At 47.9% G+C, this 18,140-nt stretch overlaps 1 protein-coding gene across 7 annotated transcripts in view; it reads left to right on the forward strand.

Moving 5' to 3' along the window:
- LOC147747076 (microtubule-associated serine/threonine-protein kinase 2-like) overlaps positions 1-18,140 on the forward strand; it is a 1,134,689-nt gene that overhangs the window by 1,048,431 nt on the left and 68,118 nt on the right. For all 7 annotated transcript variants that reach the window (XM_086952330.1, XM_086952331.1, XM_086952332.1 and 4 more), the window contains 3 exons: positions 111-243; positions 602-767; positions 8,094-8,195. In XM_086952330.1, coding sequence (XP_086808456.1) covers positions 111-243; positions 602-767; positions 8,094-8,195 — 401 coding nt within the window. The remainder of the gene's footprint in view (positions 1-110; positions 244-601; positions 768-8,093; positions 8,196-18,140) is intronic.

An 18,140-nucleotide genomic window follows, 5' to 3' on the forward strand; every position in this document is an offset into this window, starting at 1 on the left:
TGGTTCCAGTACATGGGCAGACGGTTTATTTGTGTTTTCTGGATTTCTGCTCATTTTTGTAACCTTGTTTAACTATGCCATTCTGTAAGTAGTGCATCTCTCTCTTCCAGCCTGCTGATTACATCAATGGGTCACATTAAATTGACAGATTTTGGGCTTTCAAAGATTGGACTCATGAGTCTAACTACAAACCTTTACGAGGGACACATCGAGAAAGACACCCGGGAGTTCCTAGATAAACAGGTGAGTGCTGAATTACACACATGCAGGCGTGGTATGGTTTAAGCCTCTTATCCACCACAGGCCATACTCCCCACTGGGATCAGTGTTACATCGACGTGGAAGAAGGTAAACTGATGGAATTAATCTTTCAGATATTATGTTATATATTATTTTATGAGTGTTTTAACAAGCATCATAACCTTTTGATTTTAAAATGAATATAGTACTTTAGTTGGTGTTGTATCGCTGGGCAAAGGAATAGTTGAAAAGTGTAGGTTGGTGTTTTGGGTGGTCAGCAAGGGTGGATGAGGGTGCCAGGCCATGGTCTGGTTTTGCAATGCTTTGTCTTACAGGAGATGTCTCTTCTCTTCTTTCACAGGTGTGTGGTACTCCGGAGTACATTGCCCCGGAAGTGATCCTCCGACAGGGCTATGGGAAGCCAGTTGACTGGTGGGCCATGGGCATTATTCTCTATGAGTTTTTGGTTGGCTGTGTCCCTTTTTTTGGCGACACTCCTGAGGAGCTTTTTGGACAAGTTATCAGCGGTATGTTATCTTTCAGTTTTTATACCTACAGTCACAACGCCTTATTTAAAATCTCAGGTGTGTGACATTGACATATTTTCTTCTAAAAAAACCCAACATATGGCAATTAATGAAATTATGCTTTTTTTGGTTGATAGTTTTGTAAACTTTTAAAAGCCTCCTGACAAGTCCTTCTAGTGCTCTTGTTCTTGTTCATTCCATGTCTGCTATCATATGAGTAATTGCAGTGTCATTAATCTAAAGTCAACTTTGATCTCTGTGCTACTCTTCGCATGGTGAGTGTTCTCACAACATTGTATATGGCTGAAACAGGAACATAGGCATGCAAATGTTGTATCCTGTTTATTACTGCATGGTTGTTGTAGAACGAAACTGAAATTGTCCTTTTGGTGAAGTACTTTGAAGCACAGGTCTGCCTGTTAATTCATTAAAAATTAGTTTCAGCACCTAGAGCATACAGTCTTGCATCCTAATTCGAATACCACATTCATACCTGGCACCCCAACAACATTCAGGCAAACACTTAATGTGAAGTAATCTCTGTATCAAAATAGATTTGTTGTGCGTTATGTTGACTTACGGTGGTCAAATGTCTCTGTCACCTGGGCCTTCAACTCTGAGTACGGCAAGCAAGATAACGGAATCAACTGGCTGCAGATCCGACGTTCTCCTTGTCGGGGGCAGTGTTTGTTATGGGAAAGAACAGTCACATTTACAGCTCTCTGTGCAGCTTGACTCTGAATTCCTGTGCTGCGATACAGCTCAGCTCTGATTTCCTGAGCTGTGGAAGATCCCCTGGGCTGTGGTACAGCTCAGCTGTGATTCTCTGTGCTGTGGTACGGCTTCACTATGATTCCTTGTGCTGTGGTAAAGTCTGACCCGGATTCTCTGTGCTGTGGTACAGTCTGAACCGGATACTCTGTGCTGTGGTACAGTCCGACCCGGATTCTCTGTGCTCTGGTACAGCCCGAATCTGATTCCCTGTGCTGTTGTACAGCTTCACTTTGATTCCCTGTGCTGTTGTACAGCTTCACTCTGATTCCCTGTGCTGTGGTACAGTCCGACCCTGATTCCCTGTGCTGTGGTACAGTCAGACTCTGGTTCCCTGTGCTATGATGCAGTCAGACTCCGGTTCCCTGTGCTATGGTGCAGTCAGACTCTGGTTCCCTGTGCTATGATGCAGTCAGACTCTGGTTCAGTTAGTCTCTGATTTATTGTGCTGCACTGCAGTCAGACTCCGGTTCCCTGTGCTGTGGTACAGTCAGACTCTGGTTCCCTGTGCTATGATGCAGTCAGACTCCGGTTCAGTCAGACTCGGATTTCTTGTGCTGCACTGCAGCCAGACTCCGGTTCCCTGTGCTGTGGTGCAGTCAGACTCTGGTTCAGTCAGACTCTGATTTCTTGTGCTGCACTGCAGTCAGATTACGGTTCCCTGTGCTGTGGTGCAGTCTGACTCGTCTCTCTTTTCCATTGGCTAGCTGTATAAATGGAGGCTAGCCATTGGAAGAGATGGTTGTCAATCACTCTTTCCCCCATCACGACGCGATTCGTGGGCTTCTGGGTCTTTTTTTAAGTCCCGCCCCTTTTCTCGTCATGGCATTCTGTGGGCAGGGCAGGCCCTGCATGGCCGCTTCCCCCTCCCCCCTCACCCCCCCTCGTCTCCCGATTGGTTTCGTCATGGCATTCTACAGATGCGCTGTGCCCCTTGGTTCAGCCCCCACTCCCCAGGGGGAGGGGGACAGTGGCTGGGCCGGGGGTCTCAGTGGTGCAATGCAAGTAAATGTTAAGAGCGGGCGGGGACAGGCCTTGGCTATTCTGGGGGTTGGTTTCTGGGTGGGCAAATGCAAGGCTCTTTGCGGCTGGAATGGGGTGCTGTCCGAGGGGCTCGTGCCGCGCGTGGGCAAGGACATCGCAGATTTTCCAAGTAATGTTGACAAAGGCATCGCGCACAGAGATGGTCAAATCGGCGTCTTGCGGGACAGTGGCGTGCGTCGGAATGGGGCAGGGTTGCCATGGTGCTCAGGCAACAATAATAACAGCAGAGGGGGTGAGGCCGAGCGCAGGAGAGTAGGTGTGAAGTCTGGGAGAGGCGGGCCTCGGAACTTGTGCGCAGGGAGTGGCGCTCGGGAAAGGGTGCCTGCTTGTAAAGTGTTGGATGCATGTTTGGGATCGGGAGCACGGGGGTGGCTTGGCAGGACAGTGGGGAGGGGTGTTCGGTGGAGGGGCGGGTGAGGGCTTGTGGGCAGAACTGCCGACACGGGGTGATGGCGCGGGGTGCCGCACAGACAGTGGCCCTCAACAATAGGGGGAAGAAAATAAATGACGGCACGGAGGGCTCGATGTTAGGGGGACCAGGAGTAAAGGTGTGCTCTGCCACAGGGCGGGTGGATACGGTTGTGCCCGGGGCGGAGACTCAAGGACAAGAAGGGGGTGATGGGGCTGCAGGCCAGGTGCGGGAAAGGTCTATGCTGGTTGGGCATGCGAGACACAGAGGGTGTCCGGTTTGCTGGAGGTGTGTTGAGAAGTACTCATTCGTAGGCGGGGGGCAGCTCTCGAATCAGTGTGGGCTCTGTTTTGGAAGGGAGGGCTCGGGAGGTGACAAGGGGTGGATGGGCGCAGGGCGGGCGGCGGTGGGGTCCCGGACTGCGGAGGTCAAGGGAAGAAATGCTGGGCAGGGGGTTGGAAAGACGGATCGGTGGACGAAAGTCAGGGGGGGAGGGTCTACGTCTAGACGTTAACTGTGGTTTCAAGGGATCGGGATGGGTATGCAAGAGCTGCCGGCAGAGGTCTTGGTTGCGGTTACACGGAGAGGTAACGTCATTCGAGTATGAGGGTGATGTCAACTCTTAAATATAATAACCGTAAGGTAGATAAGGAAGGTGCGGAGTGACTCTGGGATGCGCAAGAACGTACACGCAATGATAGCGAAAAAGGGCGCCAAGCAGGTAGCCATGGAGGAGGCATAATGGGGGTCGGATTGCAGGGTAAAGGAGGGATGAATCATGTTGGGGGGATGGGGGCGTCCAGGAGAAAGAATGTAGGGAGATAGGGTTATGGGCGCGGGCGAGAGACGTACAGTTAGGTGCCATTCGGAGAATAGGCCCCCAAGGCAAAGGGAGCAGAATTAAGAAGAGCTATAGATGTGTAGCATCAGCATATCGTTTGATTGGCACTCGTGGCGAATAGGCACTAAAGGCATAGATTGTGGAACATGGAACTTGGTGGCCTTTGGGGGGTCCTAGCAGAGTGAACGAGAAAAAGTTTCACTTTGCCATGAAGGGATAACAATAAGTTGAACTATGGATGCTTAGAATGTCAGGTGTGGTCCCGGTAAAATTCAGGTGGGTTTGGGCTGGGGGGGTTGGGGGAGGGGGGGGGCAGGGTGCTAAAGGAACAGGGTGCCACAAGGTAGGGGGCGGGATGGGGCACCAACGCAGGCAGCCAGGGAAGACACAGCATAGGAGGTTAGTGACAGGAGGGAGGGAATCAGCAAAGGAAAGGAATTTGTAAGATGAGGAGAGCAGGGAGGGCCGCCGATGGTAAGGGCTGGCGAATTGGTGGGGGTGGGGCGGGGGGAGGGGGAGCCTGCTCTACCTGGCATGGCAGGGAGCGGCAGATATGGGGGGTGGGGGAGGAGAGGGGTGAATGGTGCAGGGAGCTGGGGACCTTCCTCCCCCCCCCGTGGTAGTCAAATAAGGAGGCAAGGGTCAGCACAACAGGGATACGTATGGCTACAGAACAAGTCGAGAGAGTGAAGGTCCCAGTCCTGACATCGGCAGGGAAGAGCACGATAAGCGAAAGTTAAACAACGAAGCATTGTTTCCAGGAAGCGTGTGTGGGGGCATTTAGGACAATGGCACGAGCAATGTGCTCACGGGGGCGGGGGAACACAGATCGGCAGTTAAAGTGAGCACAATAGTGGATAGAGAGGGAAGGGAAGCATGGCACACCGCTGGCGGCCTCAACGCTTCATTGCTCTACTAGGGTCTCGTTCCGCTCACAAGCGAGGACTGGGGCCCAGACTGTGTAATGTCTGAAGGATCACTTCAGAGTTAGCAGTATAGAAAAGGTAGGTACGGAGGGCGTGTGCACCTTATGTGTAACGTGGATGTGCTGGTGAAATACAATACGACTTGGTGCAAATTGAACGAAACTCCTTCCGAATTAATAAACTACCTAAGACCGTTCACAATATACCCTTCACATGTCGGATGGTGTTCAACGCGTGCTGCTGGACACAACTGATACGCTGGCTGCCGTCAGTAACTGACTTTATTTACTACGTGATTGCAAGAGGAAAGTCGGCGCTTTACGAAACTGAGGGCATTTCTTCCTTCGTTCCTTTAGAGTTCAAGGAAAGCGTACCTTGAGTTCGCTACTCGCTACACTTGTTTTTTGACAAAACTACAGAATAGTGCATTTCGGTTAGCAAGCCTTGTTATGTTTTCTTTATTATTTGATTTTCACTAGCATGCCACACATTCTCAGTTAATATATTGTATTCGGCCAGTTTGTAGCATCCACTTCTAATTTAGACTGCAGTGCAATTTACAGGTTTTCTATTGCCCGATGCAGTGAATGCGTTGGGGGAGGGGCAGGACCACAGGAATATGGTGGGGCTGGGAGGAGAGCATGGTGGGTCGCCACCAGGGACCTGCCCCCCTTTCCCCCCCCCACCCCCCCCTGTGCTTGCGGAGGTTAATGAATGAGACAACAGCCTTACATATTTAATGCGATTACCTATAGCGCAAACTTTACACAGTCGACGTTTGGAGCTGGGATGGCGGCCGGAAATTTGGGTAGGGCCAGTACTGTTTAGCGGCCGGGGCGGACGTCAGGGGGAGATGCGGGGGGGATGGGAAGTGGAGGGGGAGCGGGGGCGCCATGGAGTGCCCGCTCGGTTTTTGTGTGCCTTTACGGTGGTCTGCTCAGTTCCGGCAGTACTTGCGCCCTGTTAGTACTAGCTGCAGGATTGTCTAGTGGTCCTTCCCTAGCACCATTAGATAGCCCAGACTTTACCCGAAGGTGCCAGAGCGCGGTCAATGGGAACAGGAGGATACAGGGGAGAAAATTTCAAGTGAATGAATTACAAAGGAAAGGTTAGGTTACAGGAGGCCATTGTTTAGTTAAAATAAAAGAAGGTTTTCATAGGAACAGGATGGTTTGGTTTTACAGAGGAGGGCGAATTGTTGGACTGAGAGAACTCGGGCCTCTTAGACGGGAGGGGGAACAACAAAGTCTCATTAACGCGCAGATGGTCTTCAAGGACCTGTGAAGTACTTGGGGGCAAAAAAAAACAAAAAACAGAGGGGTGGGGATCAGGCTGAGAGGAGCCCAACACAATCTAAGGACTACAGACATGAAGGGGAGGGGGTGCAGGTCCCCCCCCCCTTCTGGCCTTGGTGGCAGTTACAAGACTACAGGAGCACAGCGTTCAAAGAAGGGGAGGGGGGGGTCCAGTCTGCCCCCCCTCCTCTGGCCTTGGGGGGAGTGTGCAAGGCCTAGGCCGGGGGTTTGGGGTGGGGGGGGGTTGGGACCGCTACTCTCTACTACACACTCTACTACTCACTTACTACTCTCTACTCACTCTCTACTCACTCACTACTACTCACTCTACTACTCACTACTACTCTCTGTACTACTCTCTCTACTACTCACTCTCTACTATTCACTCTCTACTATTCACTCTCTACTACTCACTCTCTACTACTCACTCTCTACTACTCACTCTCTACTACTCACTCTCTACTACTCACTCTCTATTACTCACTCTCTATTACTCATGACAATGCCATTTATTTATCGGGTTTCAAAACCAACACACAATGCCAAAAGCACTAACTTTTGCGAAGGCGAGACTGTTGCATTGTAAATGCTTGTTTGTTGAGTGGGCTGCAAGTTCTTCCAGGTTTATTCTCTAGTTAAATCATCGAGCTTAATTTTAAATGTTTTTTTCTATTTAATGCACTGTGAACCCTGCACCATGGCTCAAATGAGCACTTTCAGAGAAAGTGATGATTGTAGCATTAAGAGTTGAAACTAGAAACGTGTTGTGTATGGGCCCGCTTTCACACTAGGTTCAGAAACCAACATGTGAGGAGGCGAGGGGATAAAAACACTCACTTGGGACAGTGCTAGGTGGAACAGCCCAGCACACAGCCTTCATATCTCATTATTCAAGTGGGGCAAGGAAGCAGAAAACGGGTGGAACTGAAAACATTCCCCCAGGCGTCATTTTAGGCAGGGCAAGAGCATAGGTTTAAACTGATGCCTGCTCAAAATGGTATCCGCGCAATCTCTCTAAACGCATTTCTGTTTGCAGCACTCACTGATCATGCGAGCACCGAGGTATCCAAAAAACAATCCTCCTGCACCAACTCTTCTCACACACAACAGCCCAGATCTTTCCCTAAAAGTAAACTGATTTTAGAATATTGTTCATAAATTGCTTAGAGAGGCCAGCTAGCATGTCAGTGAGAAATGTGGTAGAGGAGACATGGGTTGAAAATTCCTAAATTGGTATTCCTACCCCCTGTTGAGGTACGAGTAATAGAGCGACAGATCATGGTAGCATTGGAGAGTCTGGCCTAAATTCCAAACTTCGGAAACAGTCTTATTCTTACATCTGTCTCTTAAAATATACCTGGCAGACTTTGCATCCTCCGGTTGTACATTGAGAAGCTTAAATCCATTCAGTATTCATATATTTTGCGGACACGTGGTAAATACATATTTTAGCGCATTCCCTAATGCCTTTGCTGCTGTATTAATGTGTTATACTTTTAAAAAGTGTTTTTACGAGTTTAATGGATTAATTGGTAATACTTTACTTGATTTATGTTGAAGCTTTCATTCTTTGGAAAGCTTTAAAGAAGGAACAATTAGCCGTTAACCAACCTGAACACAACATGTGGGCTTCTCTAACATTTTGGCGCTTTGGTTTGTGTTCCAGCAAGAAGTGCTATGGACATGTCTATAACATATTTTAAGATACTTGAATATATTCTTCCGCTAGCAGTCTGTCTGCTTCTTGCGGTTTTTGCCTATGTCTGAGGCATGCTACACATGGGTTTCACTTGTAACTGCATGACGTAGGCGGCATTGCGAGGCTTCTTGACTTCTAAGAAGTCCTATCATGGTTTGAGTAGGAACAGTGAGCAGAAAAAGGGTGGAATCAGACATTTCTCAACACAGCCGTTTAGGCGCAGCCACTCCTCTTGTTACAATGCTTACCAAATGCCCTTTAGACCTCTGAACCCACCACTAAACGTGTTGTATTTCTTTCTCCTGGTGTTCTGTAACACTTGTCTTTTTTATTCTCTTCAGATGAAATTGCCTGGCCTGACGGTGATGAAGCTTTACCTCCAGAATCCCAGGATCTCATCTACAAGCTCCTCCGCCAGAACCCACTAGAGCGGCTGGGCACAGGTATGGAAACCGTAGACTTGTCAATAAGTGCACATGAAGTTCACTTTCTCTGCAGACACGTAGGTTCACACGAGTAAAGACAGATTCGGTGTTGGGAATGATTCTGAAGCAGGTCTATGAAGCAGGGATTCGAGTAAGGTATTTAATTAAACCTTACCAAGGTTATCAAATGAGAATAACTTATAAAAGCAAAGTACTGGTTGTCCCTCCTGGGGTGTTTTGATGAGCATTTTAGGAAGCTGGTTCTGTATATACTATACCAAAGTGAGGTTTAGTGTGCACAGAGTCCAGTGGATATTACCTTACTCTCAAGTTAGTGGTAGCTGGTCTGAGCTGTTAGGCTTATCAGAAAGCAGTGTTAGGCATTTATTGTACTTCTGACCCCTAGCTCCACTGCTAACCCCTCTCCTTCCCCCAGACTCCCCTCCTAGCCCACACCACTACACCCCCTCCTGCCCCTACTCCCCCTCTCCGAAATTCCCCCCACACGCAACTCTGATGTTGCCTCTCCACTCACCCATTACTCCCTCTCTTCTCCACTTATCCCGTCTCCTTCCCATATAACTATCCCCTTCACTCTATGCCTGTCCCTCCCACACACTGCCAGTTCACTCCTCTTCCCCTCCCACAGCTTCTGCACTCCACCTGCCACCACCAGGCCTCTCACCCTCTCCGAACAGCTGACATCCACCCCGAACAACTCAGAATATGCCCCCTCCAGCCCCAACCACGTCCTTCCCTATGCCCCCCCCCCCCCCCCGGCAGCCAGAACACCCCTCTTCTCCCCCCCCCCCCCCCACAGACCTTCCCTACTCCCTCAGCTTCAGCACCTTTCTCCCCTCTCTCCCCTCACAGACCTCCCCCACTCCCCCAGCTTCAACACCTCTCTCGCCCCCCCAGACCTCCCACCCTCTTGAAATGCCAGACCTCCTCCCCGACCTACTCAAAACATACCTCCCCCCTCCTCCTGCCTCAACAACGTCCAACCTCACTCTTCTAACTCAAACCCTTTGCAACATTGACTGCAATATCTCTTCCTTGATATCTGAACTCGTTATAGGGACCAGCAGAACCCTCTCCTCCCCCTTCTCCCCCAGCCACCCCCCTCAACTACCGCCATCCACTCGTCCCCCTCCCTCCAAAACAACCTTAAGCCCCTGCCCTGCATGCTTGCGAACTGCCGCTCGGCGGTTTGACATGAGACCGAAATTTCCGAAACTATCCTTAGCGAAGATATAGATATCGCCTTCCTCACGGAAACCTGGCTCAATGATCAATCAACACCCATCTTTGATTTACTCTCCCCCCAGGCTACTCTATCATCAGAAAAGAACAACCAAAGAAAATAGGAGGTGGATTAGCAATAATCTCTAAAAGCGAACTCCAGCTCTCCCTAGTCAAAAACACAAACTTCGCTACCTTTGAATACCTTGGAGCTGAACTCAAGATTCAAGGTGTTCCCCCAGTATGACTACAAAACATCTATCACCCTCCGGGTGAACCTCTTCCCTTTGCTGATCAACTTATCTGACCTTCTTACTCATTCGTCACTTTCTAGCTCTAAAAGCCTCTTCATGGAGACTTAAACCTTCACTGGAACATGCCCGAGGACCCCACTATCAAACTTCTCAATAACCTTCTTGAGATTAACAACCTCAAACAACTCTGCCATTCCCCAACCCACTCAAAAGGAGCTACCATTGACTACATCATTGCAAACAAAGATTTGGCATCCCTATCTAACATCATCCCTATTGATTGGTCCGACCACCAACTCATACTGTTCTCGATCGCCTCCATAGCCCCGCCCGCCCCATCTAAAAACAACAAAACCTAAATTTCAACCAGAAACGTTAATCTTATCCCCCGTGGTGTACTGGAGGCCAAACTCCAAGCTCAACTTTACTTCACCCCTCCCTCTCTTAATGCACATGAGCTCACTAAGCACTACAATAAAACTGTCTCCGAGGTCTTAGACCAACTTGCACCACCCAAACTAAAAATCTAAAAATAATATCCCGTCCAAATCATGGTTTAACTCAGACCTCAACAATGAAAGACGAGGACTTAGACTGGCTGAAAGAACTTGGAGACAACACTTTTCACCCTCGAATCTCGTCCTCCTTTGAACTGCTAGATCTACTTACAAGAAACACATTTTCTCTAAAAAGGCATCCTTCTTTCGTTCACAAATCGCCCGTGCCATAAATAGACCCAGAGAACTGTTCAACATTGTTAGAAACCAAACTTCCCCCACTCCCTTCAGTTTGACGGCCACCACAAGCAAATGTGAAGAAATTGCTAACTTCTTCTATGAAAAAATCGCCAAAATTGACAAATCCTTCACCTCAACTCAGATCCCTCCCAACTCCCAATATACCCCTGATCCTCCTCCCCGCTTCAACTTCCCACAACCCCTCCGGAAACCTTGCCCGACATAACACAGCCCAAAAAATAATGCCTCCTGGCAACATTTCCACCCAGTTTCCGTACTAAAAGTCTTTAACATCCTGCCCAAATTAAAATCGTCCTTTCACACAAAAGACCCTCTCCCGTCTACCCTCGTCCAAGTCCCCCCCACTCCTAAAAACCCTAAGGCCCACCCTAACGACCCAAATAACCTCTGGCCCATCTCAAACCTCCCCATTCTCTCCAAAGCCCTTGAAAAATCTGCCCTTCTTCAATTGGATAAACACATTGACACAACCTACTCGACCCCCTACAATCCGGCTTCCGTAAAGGCTGCAGCACTGAAACTGCATTGCTAAATATAGTTGATGACATTCACCATACCCGGGATAATGGCAAATCCTGCCTACTCATTCTGCTTGATCTCTCGGCGGCAATCAATACAGTTAACCATTCAGCCTTACTCGTAAACTTAAACTTCGTTTCGGCCTTAATGGAACTGTCCTCAACTGGTTCACCTCCTATTTCCAACACAGAACCCAGCAAATCAAAATCCAAAGCTGCCTCTCTAGCCCCACTCCTGTCTCCCTCAGTGTCCCCCAAGGATCTATCCTCTCTCATGCTCTCTTCAACCTATTCATGGAACCCCTTACCCTCACACATAAACAAGCCGGTATTAACTATCACCTGTATGCCAATGATACCCAACTGTACTATAAAATTAAATCCCACTCCGATGTCCTACACCTTAACACCCCCCCTTCCTAATATACAAACCTGGTTCTACTCCAACCATCTCAAACTCAATCCAAACAAAACTGAGATCATTCTTTTCTCTCCTAAAAACAACTCATTCCCCATCTAAACATGCATCACCGACCTTAGTGCCCTAAACTGTTCACTCTCCTTATCCGAATCAGTAAAATCCCCTGACATCACAATTGACAATAAGTTAACGCTCCATTCCCATATAATAAACTCGGTAAAAGGAGCACTTTTCGCGCTCCAACATCTCAAAAAAATCAAACCTTTCATTCTAGCGGAAGATTTTAAATCTGTTGTCCAATCATTAGTCCTCTCGAAAATTGACTATGGCAACGCCCTACTCTCTTGATCTCCCAAAGTTCACCTTGCCCCCATCAAATCTGTTCACAACCTAGTGGCCAGGCTTACAACTGACTGCAAGCGCTCTGACCACATCTCGCCTTCACTTAAGACCCTTAAATGGCCTCCTATCGAAGGCAGATCCTCCTATAAAATAGCCTGCATTACGTACAAAGCCCTTCATCAAAAGACCCCGCTTTACCTCTCAAACAAACTCAATAAAGCAGGCAGGACCCAACCAATGTGAAGTACCAACTCTCTCCTCCTCCTACCCCCTACGTTAAAAAAGAAAGCCGCACAATCTCTCTTCTTCTCTGGTAAGGCTCCCAGCATCTGGAATGCCCTCCCGAAAGATCTACGACTCAACCCTTCGTACGCCAGATTCAAAAAAGACCTTAAAATGCACCTACTCAACAAATACTGGGGTCCTTAATCCTTCTATTACCATACTTGCAAACTCCCCCTTCCCTTTGAGACCATTGCCTTCCCCCCCTCTCTTCACCCCGCCTGTGTCAACCTCACCTATTCACCCCCTTCCCTACCCCTCTTCACCTTTTTCTTCCCCCTTCACCTTTTTCTTTCCCCCTTCCACCCCTTCTCTAACACTTCCCCTCCCCCTTTTTCTCTCTCCCCCAACCCTTACTTCTTCACAAAATGAGTCTACCTCCTTTATACCGTTTAATAATTTGTAATGACTCTATTCACGTGTTGTTTCGTAAATAGCCACTTCTTTGCACTTTTTATTGATTCAAGCTATATTACTCAATGTGTTCTCTTAGTCCATGTTCTGAATGCTTCATTTGAATACCACTGTTTTGCATTCCATGTACTATTGTCATTCCAACGTTAAACTCTCTGATACCCCCGGGTGGAGCCAGCGCAATATAAAACCTTTTAAATAAATAAATACATTGTACACACTCAGGCAAGAAAGGGTAGCATAAACTCAGACTGCGTTCAGGCCAATTGTTTGTATGAAAAGTTATTACTTTATTTTATTGTAGAACCAAGAATCAATTAGTGCAGGTAAGTTTGACAGTTTTGTAAAAGAAGCAATACTTTTTAATAATGCAGTTATGTTTTGTAAATGCAGTGGTATGTTGTACAGTTTTAAGAATAGTTCTATACATGTCAATCAAGCACAGATGTATTCTTTTGCAGTGTTAAAGTTAGACATTTCAGTGCAATAGATAGAACTACAATGCAGTCCTTGGAGGAAAACAATGTTAAGCAGTTTGCAGGTAAATATTCGACTTACATCCCCAGGCGTTAGGGGTTTGGGACAACACAGGGCAAGGTTCAAGATCAGGTAGGTACTGCACCACTATCGGCACTGGGGCTGCCGGGCGCAGTGATCACTGGTCCCAATGTTATCCAGTGGAGCCGGGGGTACCTCGAAAAGGCACAGTTTGCAGGTAGGTACCTGCAGTCTTAGGGAAAAATGCCCAGGGGGTTGAAAAGCACAGGGCGGGCCACAAGTCAGCACCTAAGCTACACCAACAGCGGCACAGTGGAATCGGGTGCAGGGTGCAAATCAGTGTTGAGCGCCCAATGCTTTCAATGGAGGGCGTCGGTTTTGGACAAAGGTTGCAGACTTGTACCAGGAGGCTGGGTGAAGGCGACCAGCAGCTGGACAGGTAAGTTGGATAGCTGGGAGACAACTGGTCACCTTCGGCTGGGCTCCCCAAAGTTGGGGGGAGGAGGATGCAGGGGTGCCTTTTGGTGTCTGGTTTCCTTAGCTGGATCAAGTCGGGGGAACCTTCGAGCAGAGGATGCAGGCCTCAAGGAGGTGGTCCTGGAGATGTCAGTCACCAGTACAGACAAGGTCGGGATCGCCAAGGAGACTTTACAGGATAGGTAGGTCACTCAAACTTGGGTGATGGGCGTCTGGTGTAGAGTGGTGGATCCGCCGGTACCCAGAGAATGGTGTTGGATTCTTTTCTGGACAAATTTGATGTCCACAGGAGGCAGGAGTCTTTGTCGAAGGCAGCACAGGTCCCCTGGGGTTCTCAAGATTGCTGGCAGTGGGCCATTCCGGTTTCTGGAAGTAGGGTCACTGTTGGTGGAGACAGGCCAGTAGGGTTGGGGCCAAGTCAGTTGTTGTTGTCTTCTCTACTGCTGCACGGCTCTTCGGTCCTCCTTCTTAGGTTGTATCTCAGGAGCAAGGTTCAGGGGTGCCCCTAAATACTAGATTTAGGGATGTGCGGGTTGGTACCAATGAGTCCTTCCTTGGAGTATCTACACCCCCTCTTATGCCACCCTCCAGGGGGAGGGGGCATCTGCTTTATCCTGCTTGAGGAGTCCCCTCCTCTTCAAGATGGAGGGGACTAAAATGTGTGCTTCACTTGGCCTCCCCCACCTAGGGGTGGGGTTTGGCAAAGATTGGCACACCTCCCTTCCTTTCTAGGGTTTCCAGCGCTTTCTCATGCTTAAAGTGGGGGTCAGAACCGGTGGGAGCCAGCCGGTGACAGCAGCAGAGGCTGGGGCTAGCTAACAAAGGTGGCAATCCTTGCCCATCCTGGGGTAGGAGGCATGACACCTCTGCCCATGATGTGCTTTGTTTCAGGACCCAGAGAGCGGATGACTCTCTACCCAGCCATCCAGAAACCTGTCTGTTGATGACAGATGGTGGGTAGCTACCCAGAAACATGAACCACACCATGACTGGTTGTTTTCCTGGGGCATCTCTGAGCTATCCTCTGATGCATTTTATTTTAAATCCCTCAGTGTGGGTTTAATATGCTGAGGTGTTTAGTATCAAACTTCTCAGTATTCAGTAAAGCCATCATGGAGCTGTGAAATTCATGCAGACAAACTCCCAGCCCATGTACTCAAGAATGGCTTCACTGCACTTACAATGTCTGTGATTGGCACAGACACTGCAGGGGCATATTGCTCATGCAGCTATGCCCTCACCTGTGGTATGGTGCACCAACCCTTAAGGGCTGTAAGAGCGGTGGCTTACCCATAGCATAGGCAGTGTTGATAGGCATGGCACCAAGGGATGTATGCCATGTAGACTGTTCAGTTTGGTCTGCACAAAAACATGCTGCCTGCAATGGCAGTGTGTGGGTGTTAAGGCGAGGGATCTCTAAGGATGGCATAATACATGCTGCGGCCCTCAGAGGCCCTCTTTAGTCTCAAGGCCCTTGGTACCAGGTGTACCTTTTACAAGGGACTTACATGACTCCAGCAGTGGATTTTTGTGACAATTGTGGAAACAAAGGTACAGTTTTGGGAAACAACACAGCCCATGGCAATCTGATTGGCAGGGACACAACATAGGGCACACTCAAGCTGGCATCAAATATCTGGCAAAAAGTTAGGGGTTAACCATGCAAAAAGGGGCACTTTCCTATAAGGGAAAAAAGAGGTAGGGGCCTCTACTACCTTTTAACTCAGATCTACCACAGCTTACTTTCTCTCTGGCACCAAATAGTTAAAAACAGCATTCATGTGGAGGATTAAGAGTGACCGATTCATTGGGTAAACTAGGATCCCCGCTTCCACTCCTCCCACAATGTGGCAACCTCACCTACCACCCCATTTCTTCCAAAGGGTTAAGCTCAGGAAGAGGTGGCAAGCTGAAAATTTGGTAGAAGCTGTTGGTAGCTTCAACTCGATATAAAGGAAAACCTTAACATTTTAGAGCTGTCACTATGAAAAAGTAAAACCCCTTTCAACTGGGACGAACTTTGTGGGCAGAAGCGCTCCACTGTAGTGATATTTGTGTATATAACAGGTCCCAGCTTCCGATGCTAGTAGCATAGCTCAGGTGGTGTGAACTCTGCAGGTCAGGAAGTGGCCGTGCGTATTTTAGTTGGAAGGGAATTCCAAATTCTGGGAGGTATGCCTGAAAATATGCACTAGAGGCTTGGGTTTTTCTTGTACTTTGGACGATAGAGGTGTAGGGAGACCTTCCCTCTTTGGCCTGATGGTGTATCCAGTTGTAACACCTTCTATGTTGTACAGATGGTCTTCTATGTGCTTAGCACTTCCAGAGGCGGTCTTTTCAATGATTCCAGCAGTGGATTATTGCCTTTGCTGTTCTTGCTTTAGAGAGGATGCTGGTTTCATAGAGGCTGTTTTAATGATGCATGTTGTGTCGCCAACCAATACAGCTGTTTATGAAGCTGTCTTTCTCTCCTTTTCAACTTGAAGCAAGTGCAGTTGGCTCAGTCATCCATTTAAGAATTGCCCACTGCAACACAGTCCACATAGGCATCAAACAGAATGGCCTGACAAATGTAATGTCATTTGGAACATAGAAAGAAGACTCATTCCTGGACTTACACAGCATGTGTATATAACTGCAGTTCTCCAGTATTAGGGGTGTCTTTCATAGATTCACATGCTTGAATATTCCCCGTCGTCGAAGTGGGAGTCCCACGGTACAAAAATAGTAGTAATATATATATATATATATATAAATATATACATATACATATAGAAAAAATATATAATTATACATATACATAAGAAATGTAATACATATAAAATATAAATATACGTAAAGTTAAAAGTACCATTGAACTGAAAGAAAACCCATAGAGGCTTTAAAGGGAGAATTCACTTCAGTAACATATCCTAGTCATTATAATGGTCCACATTCCGGCCAATCAGGCAACAGCACCCTCTAGAACCTTCTCCTCAGAAGCTCAAGCCCTCAAATTTTCTACCGCACGTCGTGTGAAGGGAGTCTCCATGAGCTCTGCTCAGTTTCTTCAACTCTTTTGCTTACTTCATCTCTGAAGATGCCTACAACTAAAAAATCTTTATTTAGACCTTGTTCATCCTGTGGAAAGCTTCGCCTTTTTCATGAAGATCCTCACAGTAAGTGTATTTACTGTCTTTATCCGGACCATGAAGTTAAGAACTGCAAGTTCTGTAGGACCTTCTCTGCTAAGACACTGAAGGATAGAGAGGGCCTTCTCCTTCTGTGGCTACAGAAGTTGAAGACTTCGGAAGACCCGGTTTCTGACGTGGAAAGCGTGTCTTCTTTCCATTCCAAAGCCTCTTTCAAGCGTGGGTCAGAGACTGAGATGCCATCTCCTTTTCTGAAGAGAAAGAAGCTCGTTGACACTTCAAAATCTATCTCCCCACGGGATTTGCAAGTCTCCACGCCTACGGGACCTGGTTCTCTGGCGTCGCAATCCCAAGCTGTGCCCTCGTCGTCTAAGTCGGGCGCCAGCTCGTCGACGGGACCGTCGACGCGTCCGTCGACGACCACAAGATCTGTCAATGCTGTGCCAATGTTGACTACATGTTCGATGTCTATGAGGACTACGACGACGACAGCTACCTCATCGTCAACGCTCCCAGAGGTGAGGCCTATTCCATCTATTCTTAAGATTTCGTCGACTACCGTAAAACCTGCCTCGTCGACGCTTGTGCTAAAGCATTCATCGTCGAAGACCCAGTCGACGCGCCCTCCGTCGATGGCCTCCTCTTCGTCGACGATCACCTCTTCGTCGACTGCCAAGATCTCGTCGAAGACCAAGACCTCGTCGACGACCAAGACCTCGTCGACGACCAAGACCTCGTCGACGACCAAGACCTCGTCGACTGCTACACCTTCATCCACAGTTACGTTGGTGGCAAGATCCTCGTTGATGGTGCCGTCTACGCCGACGATTCCTCCTATGTCGACGGCTTCATCTTCGTCGACTACTCCCTCGACGGCACGGAAATCTACATCGACTAAAGAGAAGATATTATCTCCGTCGAGGGCTCCATTGCCATCTGCAGCCATCTCGTCTACGAGACCGTCGACGACGCAACATTCACTCGCTACAGCGACTACTTTTACGGTGGTAGTATAGAAAGATTATAGCTAGATGCTGATATAAACAATAGCCTATTTAATAAGAATACCTCTATATGTATAAAGTATTATAATCTAATAGATAAACCACCCTATTAAAGGCGATACGTACATACATAGTAAAGTATCAAAACAGATTTATTTTCTTATTTTATGTATTATTCATGATTTGTTTGATAGATCAAAAATTCAATTGTGCATATAGAATTCATCATAGTAACTACATAGAATTGATTTCATCAACCAACAACAATATACACAAATCCATTACGATAGACGTAAAGTTGATGCAGGCAGTGCAGCAGATGTCTACTTTCACAGTGGTTACAGCTTCAGTGGTGAAACGGCCTGTCCTTTGAGTCCTATGACGGAAACTCTGCCAACAAAATTATTTGAGTCTGCAGAAGACGATTCTGATGATGGTTGCTACGTGAATGAGGTTTTTCGTCCTGCAAATAGTCCATCTGAACTTAATATCAAGTGCCAGGAGGAAGATGATGAGTATGAGAAGGAAGGATGTGCTCTCCTTCCTGTCCACGTTGCTCATTCTGAGGCACCGCATGTGCATGGTATGACTCAAATACTGTCTTCTCTGGTGATCAACTTGC

Source organism: Lissotriton vulgaris, chromosome 1_1 (genome assembly GCF_964263255.1).
Source record: "Lissotriton vulgaris chromosome 1_1, aLisVul1.2, whole genome shotgun sequence".
Lineage (NCBI taxonomy): Eukaryota > Metazoa > Chordata > Amphibia > Caudata > Salamandridae > Lissotriton > Lissotriton vulgaris.